General features: G+C 39.1%; 2 protein-coding genes across 2 annotated transcripts in view; one reads left to right on the top strand and one right to left on the bottom strand.

The window, feature by feature from the left end:
- Nucleotides 1-16,475, top strand: part of slc13a4 (solute carrier family 13 member 4) — a 49,703-nt gene extending 33,228 nt beyond the window's left edge. The window contains exons 9-16 of the mRNA XM_041781052.1: nt 2,323-2,442; nt 2,636-2,737; nt 3,252-3,353; nt 3,575-3,681; nt 8,787-8,899; nt 9,359-9,520; nt 12,072-12,209; nt 13,512-16,475. Coding sequence (XP_041636986.1) covers nt 2,323-2,442; nt 2,636-2,737; nt 3,252-3,353; nt 3,575-3,681; nt 8,787-8,899; nt 9,359-9,520; nt 12,072-12,209; nt 13,512-13,649 — 982 coding nt within the window. The 3' untranslated portion in view covers nt 13,650-16,475. The remainder of the gene's footprint in view (nt 1-2,322; nt 2,443-2,635; nt 2,738-3,251; nt 3,354-3,574; nt 3,682-8,786; nt 8,900-9,358; nt 9,521-12,071; nt 12,210-13,511) is intronic.
- A 136-nt stretch (nt 16,476-16,611) lies between these two features.
- LOC121505600 (cytochrome c oxidase assembly factor 6 homolog) lies at nt 16,612-19,816 on the bottom strand. The gene is made up of 3 exons (XM_041781055.1): nt 19,638-19,816; nt 18,242-18,397; nt 16,612-16,731 (listed from the first exon to the last, which is right to left on the bottom strand). The coding sequence occupies exons 2-3, from the start codon at nt 18,383-18,385 to the stop codon at nt 16,633-16,635; spliced, it is 243 nt and encodes an 80-aa protein (XP_041636989.1). The 5' UTR covers nt 18,386-18,397; nt 19,638-19,816; the 3' UTR covers nt 16,612-16,632.
- Between the last annotated feature and the right edge of the window lie 262 nt (nt 19,817-20,078).

The following is a 20,078-nucleotide window of genomic DNA, read 5'->3' as shown; positions in this document are numbered from 1 at the left end:
TGTTGGAATAGAAATGGGCTTTCCCCAAACTGTTGCCACAAAGTTGGAAGCTTAGCATCGGCCAAAATGTCTTGGTATGCTGGAGCATTAAAATTGTCCTTTACTGGAGCTAAGGGGTCTAGCCCAAACCCTGAAAACAGCCTCTTACCATTATCCCTCCTCCACCAAACACTGACCCAGACTTGCCCATCGGACTGCTAAACAGAAAAGATTTAACAAAACACGATTCCACGTTTCCACTGCTCCACAGTCCAGGGTCATTGTGCTTTACACAACTCCATCTGACATTGGCGTCGGAGTTTGTGATGTGAGGCTTGCATGCAGCTGCTCTGCTGCTGGCCATGGAAACCTATTTCATGAAGCTCCCACTGCACAGTTTTTGTGCTTACATTAATGTCAGTGGAAGTTCAGAACACGTCACAGCTATGGAATCAGTCATTGACCCTGTTCTGCTGGTTGATGTTGTTCCTAAACTTTTCCACTTTCCAGTAATATCACCCACAGTTGATTATGGGATATCCAGGAGTACCATCCATCACAGTAGCCTGATTAAAGTCACTGAGCTCTTCAGAATGACCCATCTTTGCCTTTAGACACCGTACCACATTTATAGCTTGATTGATCTCTTGGCTGCTGAGCCTGTCCGACTGAAACAGCTCATGTTAACTCAGTGTCTGGGGGGCACAGGGGTCCGAGATCAAACTAATCAGCCCCTGCCGTCCTCACAGAGCCGATTTCCTCCAGCCGCAGCACTAAGCCGTGCAGAATGGTCTCCTTCATGTCGTAGCTGGTTGTACAAAGGTCAGGTTTTGATTCTATGTGGGTTTGTGTGCACAGTTTTTGTAGTCCCAGGCAGTGTTAATGAAAATCCCCCAAATTGTACCATCAAAGTTTGAATCTTGTGCCAAATTTGACTGAAATATCTGCCATGTAGCATGAGGTCAACTTCTGAGACATGGTTGGTGTTAGTGTGTCAGTGTGTTTTTGTGTATGTGTGTTTTTGTGTAGGTCAGGTCAGTCAGTTCAAGTTCTTTACTGCAACAAGTCCATGCTCGTATAACAAGGCCAAACGATCAACTTGACCCTTCAATGCACAAAAATACACACAGAGGTTTTCACTGGAAGGCTTGACATTGTAGCTGAGGTAAGTGAGGCTGTTTTTTTAGTCTGCAGTGGAAGTTTGAAAGAAAGTTTGGAGGTTTGTTGCATATGTCTTTGAGTTTTTATTTTAGGTATGGTATGGTCAGCACATACGATCGTCCTCTCTGTATGTCATCTTTACCCCCGTTACCGCTCATACAGCAGAGTGCTCAGCGAGGCAGGACTAAGCAAACACACTTCATCACCTCTGCAGCTTGGAATGACACAACTGTTGAGACTGTGTTAGAGCTCAAAGTGCACTGAGGATAAGTGACCACTGATGCTGACCCTTACCATGATTTGCTTTCCTTTGTACATTTCAGCTTGATGTACATCTGTCCAAACATTTCTCACAGTGCCTTTCACTGACTCTGAGGGTGCATGTCTACAATCAGTGACCCTGGTGGGGGTTCAGTAATGGGAGCTTTCCAGGAATTGTATTAACTATAGGCGGTCCTGGTAGCTTTAAATCACTAGTCCACTGCTCAAGCTCTGTCAGGTTGCACCAGGATCGGGCATGAACAGTCCTTTTCAAGCCCAGCCACACATTCTCTATTGGATTGATGTCTGGGCATTGACTCGACCACTCCAGAACAGCAACTCTGAGTTGCTAGGAGTGTTCTTTTGTCTTTATCGTGTAATGGTAGCCAGGAATACTGATTAACCAGAGACTGGACTGGACAGCAGTGACTCCAAAGAGAATTTAGGTTACCCGCTACGCAGTTTGATAAATAAAGGTCATACTGTTGTAATTCCTGGCAGTATTACTGACTCTGCACACAGCAGTGATGTTCTCACAGACTCACCTTTTATCAGAGCAGAGTCAGCTGTGCTGCTGCACAGATAAGCTGAAGGGACAACAGCTGCTGTCAAGTTACAGCAACCACACGAGGCCAGGGCAGGGTCAAGGTAGATGGTTAACCGGGTGATGGAATTGTTATTATTAGCTCTCGTGAGGTCCTATTTATAAGTGTGTTTGCTGCATGTGTAAACAGTGATGTAACACATGTTAGATATCATGTCTGTAAGATTTTGATAATATTGTAAGCCTTCTTAAAGGAGAACTTTTTGTTTTTATAGTGGCATGGTTTAAAAATTAAGCTTTTTCTGCTGCGAAAGTCAGTTCTTGCCATGATTTAATAAAGTAAATCAACTCTCTGTTCTTTGTCTCTGTCCCTGCAGTCGTTACCCAGATGCAAAGGTGATAAACTTTGGTACGTGGTTCATCTTCAGCTTCCCCATCGCCATCATCATGCTGGTCCTCACCTGGCTCTGGCTGCACTGCCTTTTCCTGGGCTGCAAGTAAGTGTGTTATTTGGTTCTCTGCTGAGTCATTATGTACATCCTAACCTGCAAGGTAGCAAACATCTTATCATTAAAGAGTCATGATAATCCCTGTGTGCATGCACTGTTGGTGGTTTTTCATATCCTGTCTTCAGGTCAGAAAAATCTGAGTGAGTGAGTCACCCTGGTGAATGTTGTTTTGTGTGTTCAGTTTCAGGGAAACATGCTCGTTGAGTAAGAAACGCAAAACCAGGAGAGAGATGATGTCAGAGAAGAGGATCCATGATGAGTATGAAAAGCTGGGACCCATCAGGTGCGTACGCATGCTTGTGTGTCTATGTGCCTGTTTTCTTTGGAATATGATATACAAATATTTCTTGATAATGCACAATATGTATTATTGTGCTAGAGTGATAAGTAGGTGCTGCATTTGCTTGCTGCCCAACAGTTTTTTTGGCGCTGTCCTTTTGGTTATATAGCGTGAAAGGAATATGCAACTTAACCAAATTATAATCTTATGTTGAAGAATACTATCGGCCTGCCTTAACCATCATTCCTAGCTACAACTGATCATATCATGGTGGATTTTAAATTGTGATCAGGATAATTACACATTTAAACACTGAAAATGTGTTCAGTTTTATAACCTGGGAGGATCATTAAATGTTTCAGTGAACAGATTTAGACCTTTGACTGTATCCTGAATATACGTGAATGGCTCTCACTGATAGACGTAGACATGACACCCTGGCATCATCATCTTCTCATTGATGCAATCGCGACTTACATGCACCCTTGGTTCATCTGTTTGTGTGTATGTGTCTTAGTTACCCAGAGGTAGTGACGGGGGTTTTCTTCATCCTGATGACTCTGCTGTGGTTCACCAGAGAGCCTGGTTTTGTGCCCGGTTGGACGTCTCTCTTTGAGAAGTGAGTAGCCGTCATGTTCGGCCGCACCGCCACAATTGGTGTCATTATCACTTAATCAATGATCAGAGAGGTGTGAGTGGCTTAAGGCATTTGGTGCTGTTAAATAAACACACACTGTCACCTAGAGCAACATGCACAAAGATCCTTAAGGACTTTTAAGAGTTTATAAGATTTTGCTTCTTCAGCTTTTGTTTTAACTGTTGGTGTGTTCTCTTTCTCAGGAAAGGCTACAGAACTGATGCAACAGTGTCCGTCCTTCTGGGATTTCTGCTCTTCCTCATCCCTGCTAGACGACCCTTCTCATCATCCTCCAGCTATAAAGACACAGGTGAATACCATACCCTGTCCAACATTGACTTTGCATGTAGCTGTGCTACATTTTGTTATCTTTTTGGAACACCAACTGTGGGTTTTAACAAATCAGACATTGTTAAATATTATATATAGACTATAAAATCCATAATATAGGTCTCATCAGTACATGCAGTCTGTTTGTGGGTGTCTCCTAGAAGAAAAGATGGCTATGCTGTCTTTGCATCCAGAAAAGTCCACAATATGCAGTCATGCAGCTGCGTTGCTCTTTTAATACCATCTGTTTTTGCAGTGTGCTTGCACTTGTACTCGTTATAGTATGGTAGCTCTCAGCCTGTGGTGATTGTTGTGTTGTAGCCTAAAGACCCAGATCAGCAAGCCATGCTGCTCTCTTTAGTTGGTCACTTGTCTTAAATTATAGTCTTTTCAATTCAACCAGCACTCCATAATGTTTCTTAACTTATCCGTATTGATGGTTTTTATGCCTCTGTGGGTCCTGTGGCATTTTGTTTATAGGTTGCCAGTCCACTTTGACTAGTTTATGGCCCAAATGCTCACCCTGCCACAAGGATGAACGGATCAGATTTGGAAGCTGTAGTTCAGAGGTCAAAGTCATTGGTCCTCATGTTCATCTCTTCATCCAGACTTGTGAACGTGGGGAATGCTTTAAAGGAATTTTTTCAAACTTTGACACAAGATGTTGTGCTATTTATTAAAATTTGGTTTCAGAATATATAACTAGAAATTTTCTTTAAATCAAGTGAAGACATAAAACACAATGGTTGCAAGTCCACTTTGAAGTTTAATCTTATAATCCTCATTTACTTAATGCGACTGATAACATTTATTTTGTCTAGTCTAGCCATGACCAAAACATTCATTTAACATCACTTCATATCAAATATCCATGCATGTTAATGATGTGTCACATCCTTATTACTTCACTTCCTTTTCGTGCTGCTTCAATGAAAGTAAAGACCATAGAAACAGTTAGATAAGCCTGGACTGTCTTTATATTTAGAAAAAGATTTTTTCAATTAGAGTAGCCCTTTAAAACCTGCGGGAGCGCCGACGCTCCCATTGCATATCCGTTTTTAACCGTGGGTAGAATTGCAACCAAATGAGATAGAGAAATAATTATTTTTGCCTATAAAACCAGAGGAGTAGCACCAATATATCACACATCCAGTGTGTCCCAGAGTACTGTTTCCTTCCAGAAATATACGTCCTTATTTTGCAGACAAGTAGAAAAAAGCACACACATCAAAAAACAATATAATATAATCCAGACCTCTGCCTATCACAGCACTCCCTACTTTGTGTGTACGTGATGACGTATGATGACGTACATATGTCTGCTTGAATGTATCGCATTGTTTTCTTGCAGGTTACGAGTCCAACTTGTTATTGTTTCAACATCGTCTTCTGCTAACACGAATGCTCAAAAGTATCTGGCACATTTAGAGATTTGATTGCACTACTCTGAATAGTTTTTTAACATGCTGTTGTTTTGCAAATTGAGCAGGATTTCATTTTATTTTCGTTTTTGCCTTCTATGGTAGGTCATAAAGGTTTAAATCCATCTGAAATGTAAAAAGTTGCATCAATTTAATGAAACTATTTCTCATCCTTTATCAGGGATATAACCAAACACCTAAAAAAATCTGCTTGTCAGTGACATTTTTGCTATATAATGTAGGATATTTTTTGTCCCACATTTGTCCTATAAATCACTTCCAGTGGGCCTTTGATAAATACTCCCATTGCTTACTGTAAGACTCAGACTATTTTGTTAAAGGATTGAATGAAATGCCTGTCGAGGTGCGCAGCATGCACCCTGGGTTTGCGAGTGCACACCGGCAACTGCTTGGCCTGAACTGCATCTGTTATTTGGGTTTTAAAGATATATTTTTTGGTCCATATGTGCCTGTATTGACAGAGAACAGTGGATAGTCAGAAACAGGAATGAGAGAGTAGGGGAGAGCCATGCGGGAAAGGGGCCACAGGCTGGACTTGAACGTCACAGGCCAGACTAGTGGTTAGGTCATTATTACCTGGTAGTGATACCGTATACAGCAGGAAAATTTGGGAAGGTTTAACAATATTAAAACATGGATACCGCACAATCCTAGATACATTTAAATGGGATTATTGATGGCTGATTCACAGAAGCAATTAGTATGTGAATTTGAAGAGAATGGGTATGAATGGTTAAGTGTGACCTGTGCTATAAAAACTTAAATCTATTTACCATTTGAATTTGGAGATACAAAATCAAGGTCATCAAGCCTCATGGTAAGTTCTTGCTAGAGCATTTCTATGACTCACACTACCACAGAAAACACCCAAGCCCTTTCTCTTGACCCATGACTCTACTTTTACTGCCTGGCAATTGGATACCTTGTGGAGAAATATGACTGCTGGATGGTAGTTCCAGTCTTTAAATGCAAGATTATGACCTAATGATGGATATTAGTGCTGTCAAATGATTAAAATTTTGAATAAGATCAATCACAGGGTTGCTGTGGATTAATTTCAGTTAATCATGATTAATTACCATTCATTTTTAATCTATATTAATCGTTTTTCATTTTGCAAGCTTGGCGACGCATTAGCCAAAGTACTAGCAGAATCCCAGACGAATGTATACTTCGCGTTAATGTGGTATTTTAAGCTGGAAGTGCTTCAGTGAAAAGAAAACTCTTTCTTGTAGAATGCGCATAATACTTTATGTCGGTCAACTGTTCCGCCTTGTTTTTTTTTTTGTTTTGTTTTTTTGGTACTCAAATTTCCGGATCAACGGCCCATTTGGGCATGCATGGCGGCATGTTTGACGGTAACCCTACTTGGACAAACTGCTCGAAATGCGTTTCCAGAGATGTTTCAGGGATTTTAAGTGAATCTGCGCTGTAGATGGGTTAATTGCATTAAAATTTTTAATCAGATTGATTATCATGATGGATTAATCCACATTAATGCATTAATTTTGACAGCCCTAATATATATATATATATATATTCAGTGCTTAACAAATTTATTAGACCACCTATCATAAAAATGAGAAAACATAAATATTTTAGAAACCTTTTAAAAACTTGTTTAAAACTAAAAAATAAAACTAAAAATGTTTAATCATTTTGAACAAGAATGAGGAATTTCAAACTGAATTCCCCTTTTTATACCCAAATTTGAGCTGGCTCACTGGGCTTCTCTGAGAAGTCAGAAATTAATCAAGCATAACATTCAACTACTAAAACTCAATTTTCTGTTCAAGAATGCAAGTAAAAGACTATTATTTGACATATTAATCAAGAAATATTAATGTGCTTTACTATTTTTTCAGTATTTTGTAAATCAGTAAATTTGAAAATTCATGGATAACAATAATAATTATATTTTAGCATTAAAAATATAATTTGGGTTAAAGAGCTTCTACTTATTGGTGTATTAACCATTGCAGAAACATAAAAATGATTTTGGTAATTACCAATTATGTTAATTTAGGGCAGCTGTGGCATAAACCTTACTTTGGGTGGTGGTCTAATAAATTTGTTAAGCACTGTATACATATGTATATATAAGACAAAGCAAACTTTTAAGATGAAAAAATAGGTTTAAAAAGCAAATCTTATACTCTTGATTTTATGGTAGATACATTTAACAGTTGAGCATCATATTGAGGCTAGAATAGGAAACGGGAACACCTACAACAGCATTACTCAACCCTGCTCAACCAAAGAGCCACATTGTTGAAATATAACTTTATAAGAGCCACAGTCTTAATGGTGAAATAGAGTGGAAATGAGTTAAAGTGGCAATAAAAAATAAGCTTAATTGGCAAAATGGTCAAAAAGTGGCAAAATGTGGCAAAAAAATTGATGAAAAGGTGCAAAATAGACATAAAATTGCAAAAACTGGGTAAAAAATGGCAAAAAGGGGAGAAAAAATGGCAAATGGGTGGCAAAAAAATGAGTTACAGGTGGCAAAAATGGTCAAAACGTTGCAAAAATGTAGCAAAAATTAGTGAAAAATGACTTCAATGGGCAAAAGCAGCAAAAGTGGGAAAAAAGAGGCATTCAATGGCAAAAGGCAGCTTAAATGGGCAAGAAGTAGGAAAAAAATAGCAAAAATAAGGAAAAATTGCAAATAGCAAAAAGCAAGATAAAAAAGGCAAAAAGGCAAAAACTGGTAAAAAAAAAAAAAAAAAAAGGGGGGGCCAAAAGTAGGATAAAAGTGGCAAAAATGGGCCAAAAGTGGGAAAAGGAAGAGGCAAAATGAGCATAAAAAGCAACAAAATGGACTAAAAGTGGCAAAAAATGGAAAAAAGGGGGAAAAATTCCAAATAAGGTCGATGGAAAGGTTGACAATTAAAGCCAGCCATATATTCTTTTAATCACCAAATTTGGTGGTAAAGTTGAAATTCATGTGCAGCCCCTTCCTCACTTCTTCAAACTGTTGTAATTTTACCAGCCTCAGCCTGTGATACCAGCCTCCACAGGTTGATTTATTGCCTGAATGCTGCAGGTTTGCCAGGCCAGCAAAACCTCAGTTAAAAGAGAAAAATAGTTCGACTTCAAAATAGTTCAACACTGGTGTTTTCCCCATTGTGCAACAGTTTGTAAAACACTGGAAAAGTCTGACATTTATTGTGTTTCACTGTGCTGCTCGACACGTTTTAGTGCTGACCTTTGTCAGTCTACTAACCTTCTGACACCATAACCTATAAGATACAGATGCAGCTGAGGCTTGAAAACAACTGAGCTTTTTTTTTCCTTTTTTTTTTCACAAAAGATGATGTTTTAGAGGCACTTGGATGTAAACATCTTTAAGAACAATTTACCCTTACTGTGTTTATTTATTGGGTTCATTCTCATAAGGTACAATTTGTGGAATAGTTGCACTGAAACATCTAAATTATATCAAAAAATGACTAAACCTTGTCTGACTTTAGGGGTTAAATATGCTTGGGAATAGCACAGAGTGCCCGGTCTGAGTGTGCCCAAAGAATGCAACATAATGGAGCTGTTACTAGAGTTTATTTCCGTTAGTGATTTGTCATCCAGTCAGCTCTATGCGTGTTCCTGCAGTATTGACTTGTTTTATATGCTGATAAACCTTCAGGTGATGATGACCCGCTGGCCCCTATGATCACCTGGAAAGACTTCCAGAGACTGATGCCGTGGGAGATCGTCATCCTGGTTGGAGGGGGTTACGCCTTGGCTGCTGGCTGCAAGGTAATATGCACGTATTTTCATGACAGTGCTTCACCAGAGCTTTAATTTAGAGGTAAATTAAAGGTGTGGGGCTGTTACCACCTCCAAGATTAACCTCGGGTTATCTAATAAAGGACAGGGACGCTTGTAAATGGAAATTTTGGATGATCTGATTTTTCTGTGTCCAAATTATGTTCTTTGCTGGTGTAGTAGGATTTATTTAAGTGTTGAAAAGAGGCTGAAGTCAGTGCTTATGCGGTAAAGAAAGTGCATAATTTCTGTGCGTCATTCTCTATTTCTTTAAAAGGCAATCATTAAAACAGTGACTCACTACAACAGGGATTGTTCTGGATGACATTTTAAGCTATGGAGAGTTTAACTATGGTTTTAACACAGCTAACTTCAGCTCTGCAGAGCAGCAAAGGATGACTGCCTGTTCCCTTCAAGGATGCTCACATGCCTCTGTTTGTGTGAATGCAGGTGTCAGGACTGTCGGTGTGGATCGGCAGACAGCTGGAGCCCATGAGTGGCCTTCCTCCCTGGGCCGTCACCCTGCTGGCCTGCCTGCTGGTGTCAGCAGTCACAGAGTTCGCCTCCAACCCAGCAACTCTCACCGTCTTCCTGCCCATCCTGTCAGCGCTGGTACGACACGCACGTCTTCACACACTTTGTACTCAAAGTTAATCATGAAAAAATATCTGATAAAGAGAAGACAACAAAAAAGTATAGAAGAAATGCCAGTGGATTTTCAAAAAATACTGCACCTTACCTCTTTGTTGCCAAGGTCAGACTATGTGGTTTTATTTTTATATGTAAGGTAAATGATTGCATAAATATCCACCCCCTTTAAAGTGACTGACCCAATTCAACAAAGGTTCAGCCAGTTAGTGCTAGTAGTCTCACAATTAGTGAAATGGAGATCACCGAGAGCAGTGCTTGTGTCTTTGAGTAATTGTGGTACAAAGACTCCTGTGTCTGTAAGGTCCAGTCAGTTGTTTATCAGTATTCCTTGCAACCATTACACCATGAAGACAAAAGAACACTCCAAGCAACTCAGAGAAAAGTTTATTGAAAAGTTTAAGTCAGGGGATGGATGCAAAAAAAAAATTCCAAGGCACTGAAAGTTCCCTGGAGTGCTGTTAAATCCATCATCAATATATGGAAGGAATATAGCTCATGTGTAAATCTGCCTAGATAAGGCCGTCCTCACAAACTGAGTTACCGTGCAAGAAGGAGAGTGAAAGAGGCCCCCAAGACACCTATGACTACTCTGATGGAGTTACAAGCTTCAGCAGCTGAGATGGGACGACTGTTGTCCAGGTTCTTCACCAGTCAAAGCTTTATGGGAGAGTGGCACAAAGAAAGACACTGTTAAAAAAAAACTCTGATTAAATGTTGACTAGTGTTCACCACAAGGCATGTGGGAGACTCCATGGTCAAGTGGAAGACAGTTCTTTGGTCTGATGAGACCAAAATGGTGCTTTTGGGCCATCAGACAAGATGCTATGTTTGGCAGAAACCAAACACCACAAACCATTCCCACTGTGAAGCATGGTGGTGGCAGCATCATGCTATGGGGATGCTTCTTCAGCCCAGGTGCATCTACTAAATACTGATTTGAAAGGGGTTGAAAATTTATGCAGTCAATTAACATTACTTCATAGAAATCAGTTTTCACTTTGACATTATAGAGTTTTTTGCTTTTTTTTGTCAAAAAAGCCAAATGATATCGACCATGACTGATTTATAATACCAATAAAAGATTAAAACATCCACAGGGGGTGAATACGTTTTATAGGCACTGTAGGTGATGGCTGTTAACATCCCTAACAAACTCTGTAGTCCTCTCACCCCCTGGAAAGCTGTAAAAAGCAAACACATTTCCAGGATTTCGGAATGATTACAGCAGCATTACAGCTAGGCTAGCTTTTCTCACTATTGCTTTTCTTTTTGTATAGTTAATAAACATCTGGTTTTATCTCAATATTGGCCAAAAATTATTAAAAAATGAGACGAACAACAAAAATAGCAGAAAAAAATAAATGAATAAAATAAAACCAGCTTTTTTGTAAAATTGTGTCTTGTGTAGAGGAATAAAATGATAGGCATGACTTAACGAGTCTGATCTTCTCTGCTAGGTTGTCCCAAATTTTGGGGGCTCTCACAGCAAAAGCCCGTTCCCCTTTAGTTGAACCTTGACCTTGGAACAGCCAGCAGAGCACAACCAGACGATTTCAGACCACAGTCTGGTTTCAAGGTGGATAATAAAGCTCAGAATTGGAGGTTGACCTCATGTATAATTTAAAGGATCTCAAATTCAATCCTAAAATCAATAGGCATCCAGGGAAAAGGTGTGAAAATGGAGCTGAATTGAGCACATTTATAAATTCTGGGTCATAGGTGAGCTGCAGTATTTTACACCGTTTGAAGATGGTTGCAGTACTCGAGGCAGGAGAGTCTTGACCTTAGCTGTGTTTCTGAGCTGATAACAGCAGGACCAGACACACTTCTACACCTGCGGCTCATGCAGATAACAATCGACACAGAGGCTGAGGTATTATTAGGACCCCAGCTTTAAGCTTTCAATCTCTACTACTTCAATCCAGTCTACATTACATCTACTCCAACTTTCTAGTTGATGTTTTTTTTTTTTTTTAAGATTTATTTTTGGGCCTTTTCATGCCTTCATTTGATAGAGGAAAGACAGTGGATAGACTCGGAAACAGGGAAGAGAGTGGGGAAAGACATGTGGTAAAGGGCCACAAGCCCGACTCGAACCTGGGCCGCTCGCGTACATGGGTAGCCCCTTAAACCACTCGACCATATGCGCTCCCCTAGTTGCTGTTTTTGCTGGCTCTGCAAAGGACACATGTCCATAGAAGTGGCTATTTCAAACAAGAGCATTGCTTTGACTTTGCTTCCCCCATGTGGACAACAGTTTTCTTTTGCTAAATTGTGCAGAAGGAAAGCTAATGTAATGTAAATGTATTAGTAGAGTGTAATAAAATGTGCAAATGTACCTTTATTTAACAGTTTTAACACTCATGTGACCTTTTATTTTTGTCTTCCTCCATCCACATGTTTTCTCTCCTCCTAAAACTTCACCATTACGCCTACTGCCCCTATTTCTGTCCTTTCTTTCTTACTTCTCTTCCTCTTTTTCTTTGAACCCCCCTCGTTGTCCTCCTTCCAGTCGGAGACTCTGCAGATCAACCCCCTCCACACTTTGATCCCGTCCACCATGTGCGTGTCATTCGGGGTCATGCTTCCAGTGGGGAACCCCCCCAACGCCATCGTCTTCAGTTACGGCCACGTGCAGATAAGCGACATGGTACGACACGCACACAGACATGCACGAGCACACAAATGCACAAAGCCACATGCTCTTTGAGCACCTGCAGCATCAAAACGCCAGAGAGCACAATGTGTCAAAGTTGTGTTACATAATCAGGATGAACATTTTTCTGTCTTAACCCTTTCGCTGGCCGTTCTGAAGCTCAGACTTTCGACAATAAATTACTTCAATCATAATTAATCAGTGAATTTTGAAAGTTAATATCTAACTTTGCAATTCTCAAAGCTTGTAAAATGAAGTTAAAACTGAGGGTTACCTTCAAATTTTCACACAGTATGAAAACTTCAGTACGTGTTTCAGCTGTCACTGGAGAAAGCATCATGGCAAAACCAAAGAAATCAGTTTAGACTTGAGAAAAAGAATCGTTGATGCTCACAAAGCAGGAGAAGGATCTACAAAGTTATCAGTGTTTCCAAGTGTCAAGAATTGGAGTGAGAAGTATAATCAAGAATTCAAAGAGAACCACACAGTCCAGAACAAGCCTGGCAGAGGTAGGACGAGAATGATTACAAAGACGCTGGAATGAAAACTGAGAGATGTGTCTAAAGACCCCAGAACAACTGCTGAGACACTAGTGAAAATTTAGCCAAGTCAGGAACTGTAGTCTCAAAGAAGACCATCACTAGAGCCCTGCACACGAATGGACTGAGAGGTTGTAGACCAAGAAAAACTGAAGAAGAGAAGAGACACCTTAAAGCCAGACTGAAGTCTGCTAAGGACAACCTGGAGAAAGATTAAGCATACTGGAAGCATGTCTTTTGGTCTGATGAGATCAAACTAGAGCTCTTTGGCCATAGAGACGATGCTTATATTTGAAGAAAGAAGGGAGGAGGTGTACAACCCAAAGAACACCGTCCCACAGTGGAACATGGTCGGGGAGTGGGGATGCTTCAGTGCATCTGGAACTGGGAATCTCATAAAAGTGGAAGGAATGAAGATTTAGAAAGAAAACCTGAAGCAAGGTAAACAGGATCTTGCTAAGGATTGAAAAGTAAATGGAAACAGCAAATGGGAACAGAAAAAAGTGAAATGATTGATGCCACAAGGTGCAGATAATAGATAAATGAGTAATAGTTAGCTGCTGCCTAGTTAAACTACAGTGTGCCTGAATGGACAAAATAGCATGGAATTAGAGGGTTAATAACATTTTTAATGCAACAATTTCAGACCTTAATTCAATTTGAATTAACAGTAACACCGACATCCCTACGACTAATTCTTCTGACTCAGTTATTTTAACATATTTCTCTTTCTTTCTCTTCCTCTTTCTTTGTCCAGGTGAAGGCAGGCTTTGGAGTGAATCTGATTGGTGTGGCAGTGGTGATGTTAGCCATCACCACGTGGGGAGTCCCCCTCTTCAACCTGACTGAGTTTCCAGCCTGGGCAGCTGGCAGGAACATGACCGGGATCTTATAACCACCGCTGGGAAGAAAAGGTGTTTAAAAAAAAAAAACTTTGAAGACTAAGAGAAAGAAAGAGATGAGGCGATGTTTCTGTTTGGAAATAATACAAGAATATGGCATGGCTTGTCAAGAGGACAGCTCAGAAATAAGGAGCCCTTTCTTGCTGGGAGAGGAAGATTAACAGAGGAAGGACTTGTGAGAAGAGTGAAAAACATTACCTGTTGCTTAGATGTAATAGTTAGAATTATATTTTTGTTGGCCATAAAGGAGTGGATTAGTGGAAGAGGAGACTGTGTAGAGCTCTGACCTCCAGCAAAATCTCTTAATTTACCTCCATTTATGATGTTGAATGGAGACTCTGTTCCAACAAATCCCTAAAAATGAATGTTTGGTGATCAATTCCTAATATTTTATCATTAAATTTATAGAAAGAATGATAAGTGTAGATGCTGCTTGGCCACAGAGCCACATTAGGTGACATTTTTGATAGAAATAAGCTAACTGGTCATTGTGCAGAAGCCTCTTTTTGCTGCTTGCTTGCTGAATGCCTGCTGCACTTAAATGTCTTCTTTGCACCCACTTTATGTAAGTTGCAACAGAATGGGCTGGTGGCAAGTTTTCTGGGAAAATTTTGCAGTTTAGTTTTCACATTGCCTGCACTCTCCAGCTGCACAAAAGCAAGAAAATGGGTAAAAAGAGGCTTTGCATGTGGCTGTCATTGTACTATATATGTAGAGCTACTTTCAGATGCATTGCATAACTTTATGAGCTGTCTCTAATAAGATAAAAGTTTATATTTATATGGCAAAAATCTAAAGTATGTTCACTTTTAACTGATTTTTGCTACTGTTCTTGCATTGCCGCACAAATCTATTCAACGTACCAAAGTCTTGAAAGTCAAGGCAACATTTCCACTTCAGTACCAGCAGTGCCTTCATCATTGATGTTCATATCAAACTCCACTGCTGCCTTACTATCTCAGAGCACTGCAGTAATGTGGATCAGTGCCACTCTTTGAAATTGCTTTTCTGTGTGCCATCAGTCATATTCCTGTATTTCATGCTATAAAATATTGAGAATGTGCTGTTTTAAGGTGAAAGAGCCCTATGATAATTGATCATAATACCACTGTGCTTTCTAGGCAAGATTTTTGGAAGGTAGACACATTCTGGAGGTGCATAAGAAGCTGTTGATTCCTACAAAATATCCTTCCAAGAGAAGCACTGATTGTTTAAATTGAGTTTTAGCCGATGTCCGTACCAATGCCGATGTTGTTTGAAGATATACTTGCTGTTAATTTAAGAAATGTTTGCCATTATTAAAGATGGGTAGATCCTGAGGCCAGAACAATGTAGCGCCATTGCTCTGAAAGTTTTCCTCCAGAACACGTTACATATTTGTAAATGTAATTACAAGACGCTTATGGAAATAGCAAGTCTATCTCCAGCCTAACCAAACTCTCCCACTTGCCAACACTTCCTCTAATGTTTAACCATGAAAACAGGCGAGTTTCTCCAGGTCATGTCCTCTGAAAACAATTATAAATCTATGTGGATAAGTTGTTAGAAGTGCTAAATTTAAGCAGTGAACTGATGCAGCACAACAGATAAACATCGACCCCTGACATCAGTTCATGCCCACATTTTGCAGATGGCTGTCTGTCAAAAGAGCCGAAGATGCATCTCTTCTTCTTCCCCTAGCAGTGCTTTCTTTAATATTTCAGTCTTAAGATCAATGTTAATATGCTTTATGCCATAATGAATCCACAGAAAAGCTTCAGGATTAATTATGAAGAAGCTAAATCTTTGCTTTTACTAGACTTCTGTAATTGTGATGATAATGTTCGTCAGCAGATAATTCTGCCCTTATCAAAGTTGAAAACACTTGAAAAGTTCATGATAAAAATAGAGATTTTTATTACATTTCTTACAGCAACGTGTAAAGCAACAGGGCGGCCATGTTTGGTCTAAATTTATCATCAATTTGAAGGCGAGGCTTGCACCAAACTCCCTTTAAGTTCTGAGTTACTGTGCATCCAAAGCCTTACAAGAGGAGAGATGGAGCAAGGGTTGCAAGGTCCATTAGCTTGTTCAATCATTTGTCAAATCACATTAAATGTTGTCTGGTGGTGAAAAGGTTTGCACACAACATTCAGTGTACTGTGCAGAAATATAAAAGACATGCTTTATATTTTTACACAAATTTTTAATGTAATTTGTGCATTTTTTATATATATATATATATATATCACTGCATTTTAAGTTTAGGTCTTAGGTTTCGTACATCTTGACGGTGTTACGGCAGTGACCTTTGACCCAAGGGCCACACTCCTTTGTAAATACATACAGGTTTGTAATATAAAGATGATGTGCCTTTGCCTGTTTTCAGATGAGCTGTAATATTCATAAATTATCTGTTGTACTTTGATGTCTCATTCATATTAAAGTCAAAAATTAGAGTTAGGATGATACCATGTTATACATGCACACAATAAAACCACTTTAACCCTTGACTGTAATGATTATTGTTTTCACTGTCTTACATTATTTTCCAAAAGACACCAGGAATGAAAAGGTTTGAATCAGCAAAGATCACACCAGAAGAATTTGATCAGTGCAAAAAGTACTTTTTAAACTCAAACAAAAATGGAGAAAGAAAAAAAAACATGTTTTTCATTATTCTGACACAGATAAAGGTCCAGTTAGTGTGAATGCATGGGCTGAGTTGATGAATATTTGTAGGTCTCTGACAGTATCACAGCATGTTAACACAATAAGATCATATCTTTGCTATGGTGAATTAAAACTGAGAAATCCTGTCCTTTGAATTTAAACATTTAGGACCAGCTTGCCTTGCCTTTCTTTACACAACTTTTATTTCAGTAAAAATAAATAATAAAGCTGGTAAGTTCAAGTAATCAGTCCACAAAAAAGACAGGATATTCATCCCTGTTCTGATTAGGGTCAGTTTTTTTACAGTCTTAAGATGTCCGTTTGTTAGGATGGCTGCTGGGGACCTTCAGCAGGTGTGAATCCCTCCGTCTCCATCTTCTCTTTGTATTTCAGGAAACCTCTTCTTTTTGTGAAATATTTCACCTGCCAGAAAAAAATAACAATTAGTTAATCTTGCAGTGTTTCTTTCAAAGAGTGGATAAAGATGTAGCAAAACATCATTTTAAAAGAAAATACTGAGTCTCAATTTTGTCAATTTGACACAAATTTTTAATTATTATGTTTTTTTAAACCAGCAGAGGGCACTATCTGCTTTTCTCTTTGTTGTTGGATGTCAGTCACTGAAGAAGAGGGGTGTACAGATCTGAAGAAGCAAAATAAGACTTTGGGCCTTTCAGAAACTAGTCCCTCCACCTACACTTTCACTCTGTGTGCACGCTTTTGCACCCTATTGGGTGCTGTTCACAACCTCTGAGTTTAGAGTGAGAGTGGGAAGTTAAACTTTAGTGTATCAAAATAAGTAAAAAAAAAAATAGTTGAAATTATGAAATGTAAAAAAATGCCACCAAATATGAAGGTTTTTTTTCTAATATTATTATGTGATTTTAATGACCCTGCCTAACGTTGATGTGGACAGCGTATTATTTTAGTGACATAAAATCATGCAGTATAAAGTTCCAGTTTCCTTGTAGGTTAAAGGGGTTTGAAGGAGTCTCCTGCTGTATTTAAACCCTCCAGCCTAACTGAGGGAGCCTGATCTGTGACGACAGATGGAGTTCACTCCATACTGGAGCGGGGGTGACGAGGGAAACGTTTCGGAGAGGCCCTTTGGGTCCATTCGAAAAGTCCAAGATATTATTCCCCAAGTCCTGTCCAAACCACTTTTCCTTGACTTTGCTGGAATCCATCACCGGGTCAAAGAAAGGAGTGAAGAAGTGGAGAGGAAAAGAGAACTGCAGTAATTTAAAAAAAGCTACAATTGCTTTGTTGATGGACAACAAAATGCACATCTATCTTCAAGTGAGTTCTCCGTGTTGTACAGTGCAGCGGATGAATCATGGAAACATAAGTGATAAATATGACCTCATGAAGGGTTGTACAGGTTATAAATAACTACTAAGGACAAGGTAGCTTTCGGCCACTATGACCATCTGAACATCTAAGAAAGTTTTATATCTCTGACTTTTTCTATTAATAAGCTACAATATGATGAACAATTTTTATTTCCCTTTTTTGCTGTAATGATGTCCAGAATAGGCTATTCCCCTGCACACCCTTCCCTCCTCTCGTAAGTATCCCAATGAACCATTTTCAAAGATTCATATCAATCATAATCACATTCAACGTTTTCATGGATTGACCTGATTCCTTCATTGAAAAACAAAATGTGAAAATCATTTTAAAAGCTTGTTTAAATCCTACTGTCATCCCAGTAGCCTAATACTATTGTATTGGGAATGTATTGTTGCATTCCTTGGCAACAAAAACAAAAATATGAGGGCAGATTAGGTTTTAAACAAACGACAGATGATTCACTCTAGTAAACAAATGTTGCTATTTTACAAACTGCCCGCAGTTCATCTTTTATGCAATCACAGCCAAGTCTAAAACACAGAAACCAACTGTTGAAAAGATTAAATACAAAATAGCTTACCCACTGATTGGGGCATTTTGCCTCAAACTCGCTCTGAAACTTTTGGCAGGATTCAGCGTTGTCGTTGTTGTCATCCAGACATTTCCACAGCAAATCCCTGGCATCCCAGCATGCTTTGCGTTCGGAAGAGTTTGGCGCTGTCATGGCGACTTGTGCCTAAAGGAGGTTTAGGAAAGAGTTAGTTAAGGGTGAGGTTTTTTCATAACCTGCTGAGCTTGGTTAGAAATGATGAATCAACAGGGATGCACGATTGTTCCAATGTTCCACCAATGTTAGTTCAACTCTGTAAAGAGTTTACTGACCTAAGCTTTGCCCATGCTTCTGAACATGTTAACATGTGTTTTACACGTGTTAAAGTGTGTTTGGATGTTGCCTGTTGTACAGTGATCCTTGGGTTGGGATTCTGTTTCCAGTAAAATGTTATGGTTTTTGCTGTTAGGCACATTTCCACGCTGAGTGAAGTTATCCACTGGGTTAGAGTTACCGACTGTGACTTTAGGTGCTCCTAATGGATGCACAGTGCATCTGAATGCATTCTCTTGCTAGAAGGTTGACTTTCTGCTTTGTTCTTGCCAGAGGAGGCCCACCTTGATGCAGACTTTAAGAGTCACTGAAGCTCTGTCATACTTTAAAATATTGAACACTTTCAAAAATGTAGTTTGACTTCATCTGGTGGACCCTGAAGACACCTTTAAGTATTAAATTTAACTCTATTTCATTTTAATTAACACTGACAATTTTGCCATGTATTTTATTTTATTATAGAGGTGTGACTTACCCTGAAAAACCCAGTTGGAGATCTATTATCTTGTTTTCTTGCCAATAAGAAAGATCATATTTTATTGTACTGCCCCTTATTAGCTACTTAGCACTTAAAGTAAACTTAAAATCAAATACTGGGTATTTTTACCTTAGTAGATTTATAGACCAATAGTTTTACTTTTACTTAAGTAAATTTTAATCAGAGTAACAATGAACAATAGCTGTGTACTTCTTCTACCTCTGTGTAAAATAAACATAGTAAAAAAGGTCTTATGTGGCTCTTGTCCTGGTGTGACATTTTCAACCTGATGAAAACACCCTTATGGACAGCTAGGTAATATGAACCTTTTTTTTTTTAACTTTATTTTATGTGTTACTATACATCCTCTTTTCACGACTAGCTGATAGAAATAGATACTTTATTGATCCAAAAGGAAATTCAAGAGCTGTTTGCTGTAAATTAACTTATTTAAAACAGCATCAAACGACGAATAACAACGCCTGCCACCACTATTATGGTTCACCATATGAGAATTACAACGATGCAATAAAGTCCATGTATCTCTCAGCCACATACGGTAACGTAAACCGACAGTATCCGAGTTTTTCTTTTAGAAACCCAGCTTTCACTCACCTAATAAAGCGCCGAAAGCTCTAAAATTATTGATTCCTTCCAGCCACCACTTCTATGTATACTGTCACTCCATAAAAACGAGAAACCAGCGAAAAATCCGTCAACTAACAACAACACACTGCTTTTGTAACGTGTTTAGAGCCACACAGCTGTGTAAAGTGAAGGACGCTCATAGCTTGCTTCCCTGTCGCTTTCTGATGACGCAAGACGTTGGCGTGCGTGATTGACAGAATCTACCAGGTGATGGCGCAGTTTGTTAACAAATTAAATGAAAGATTTTGGTGATTTATAGGTAAAAATGTACATAAAAGGGGATTTAAATGGGTTTAGACGACGTTGTAAGACACAATTGTGTGTCTAGGATAACTTTTAACTCAGGGTTAACCGTTTTCTGTGAAAAATTCTTGCAAGAGGAGTGTGAAATGTTCCTCACAATATGGT

The sequence above is a fragment of the Cheilinus undulatus genome, linkage group 23 (genome assembly GCF_018320785.1).
Source record: "Cheilinus undulatus linkage group 23, ASM1832078v1, whole genome shotgun sequence".
Taxonomy (NCBI): domain Eukaryota; kingdom Metazoa; phylum Chordata; class Actinopteri; order Labriformes; family Labridae; genus Cheilinus; species Cheilinus undulatus.
The sequence above is the reverse complement of the archived record's forward strand: the minus strand, read 5'-3'. Positions and strand labels throughout refer to the sequence as shown.

Bases quoted from the DNA above. Each gene is read 5' to 3' on its own strand.
- LOC121505600 (XM_041781055.1), bottom strand. From the start codon at position 18,385: ATGACAGCGCCAAACTCTTCCGAACGCAAAGCATGCTGGGATGCCAGG. The intron at 16,732-18,241 runs GTAAGCTATTTT...TTTTTCTGGCAG, and splicing joins CAAAATGCCCCAATCAGTGG to GTGAAATATTTCACAAAAAG.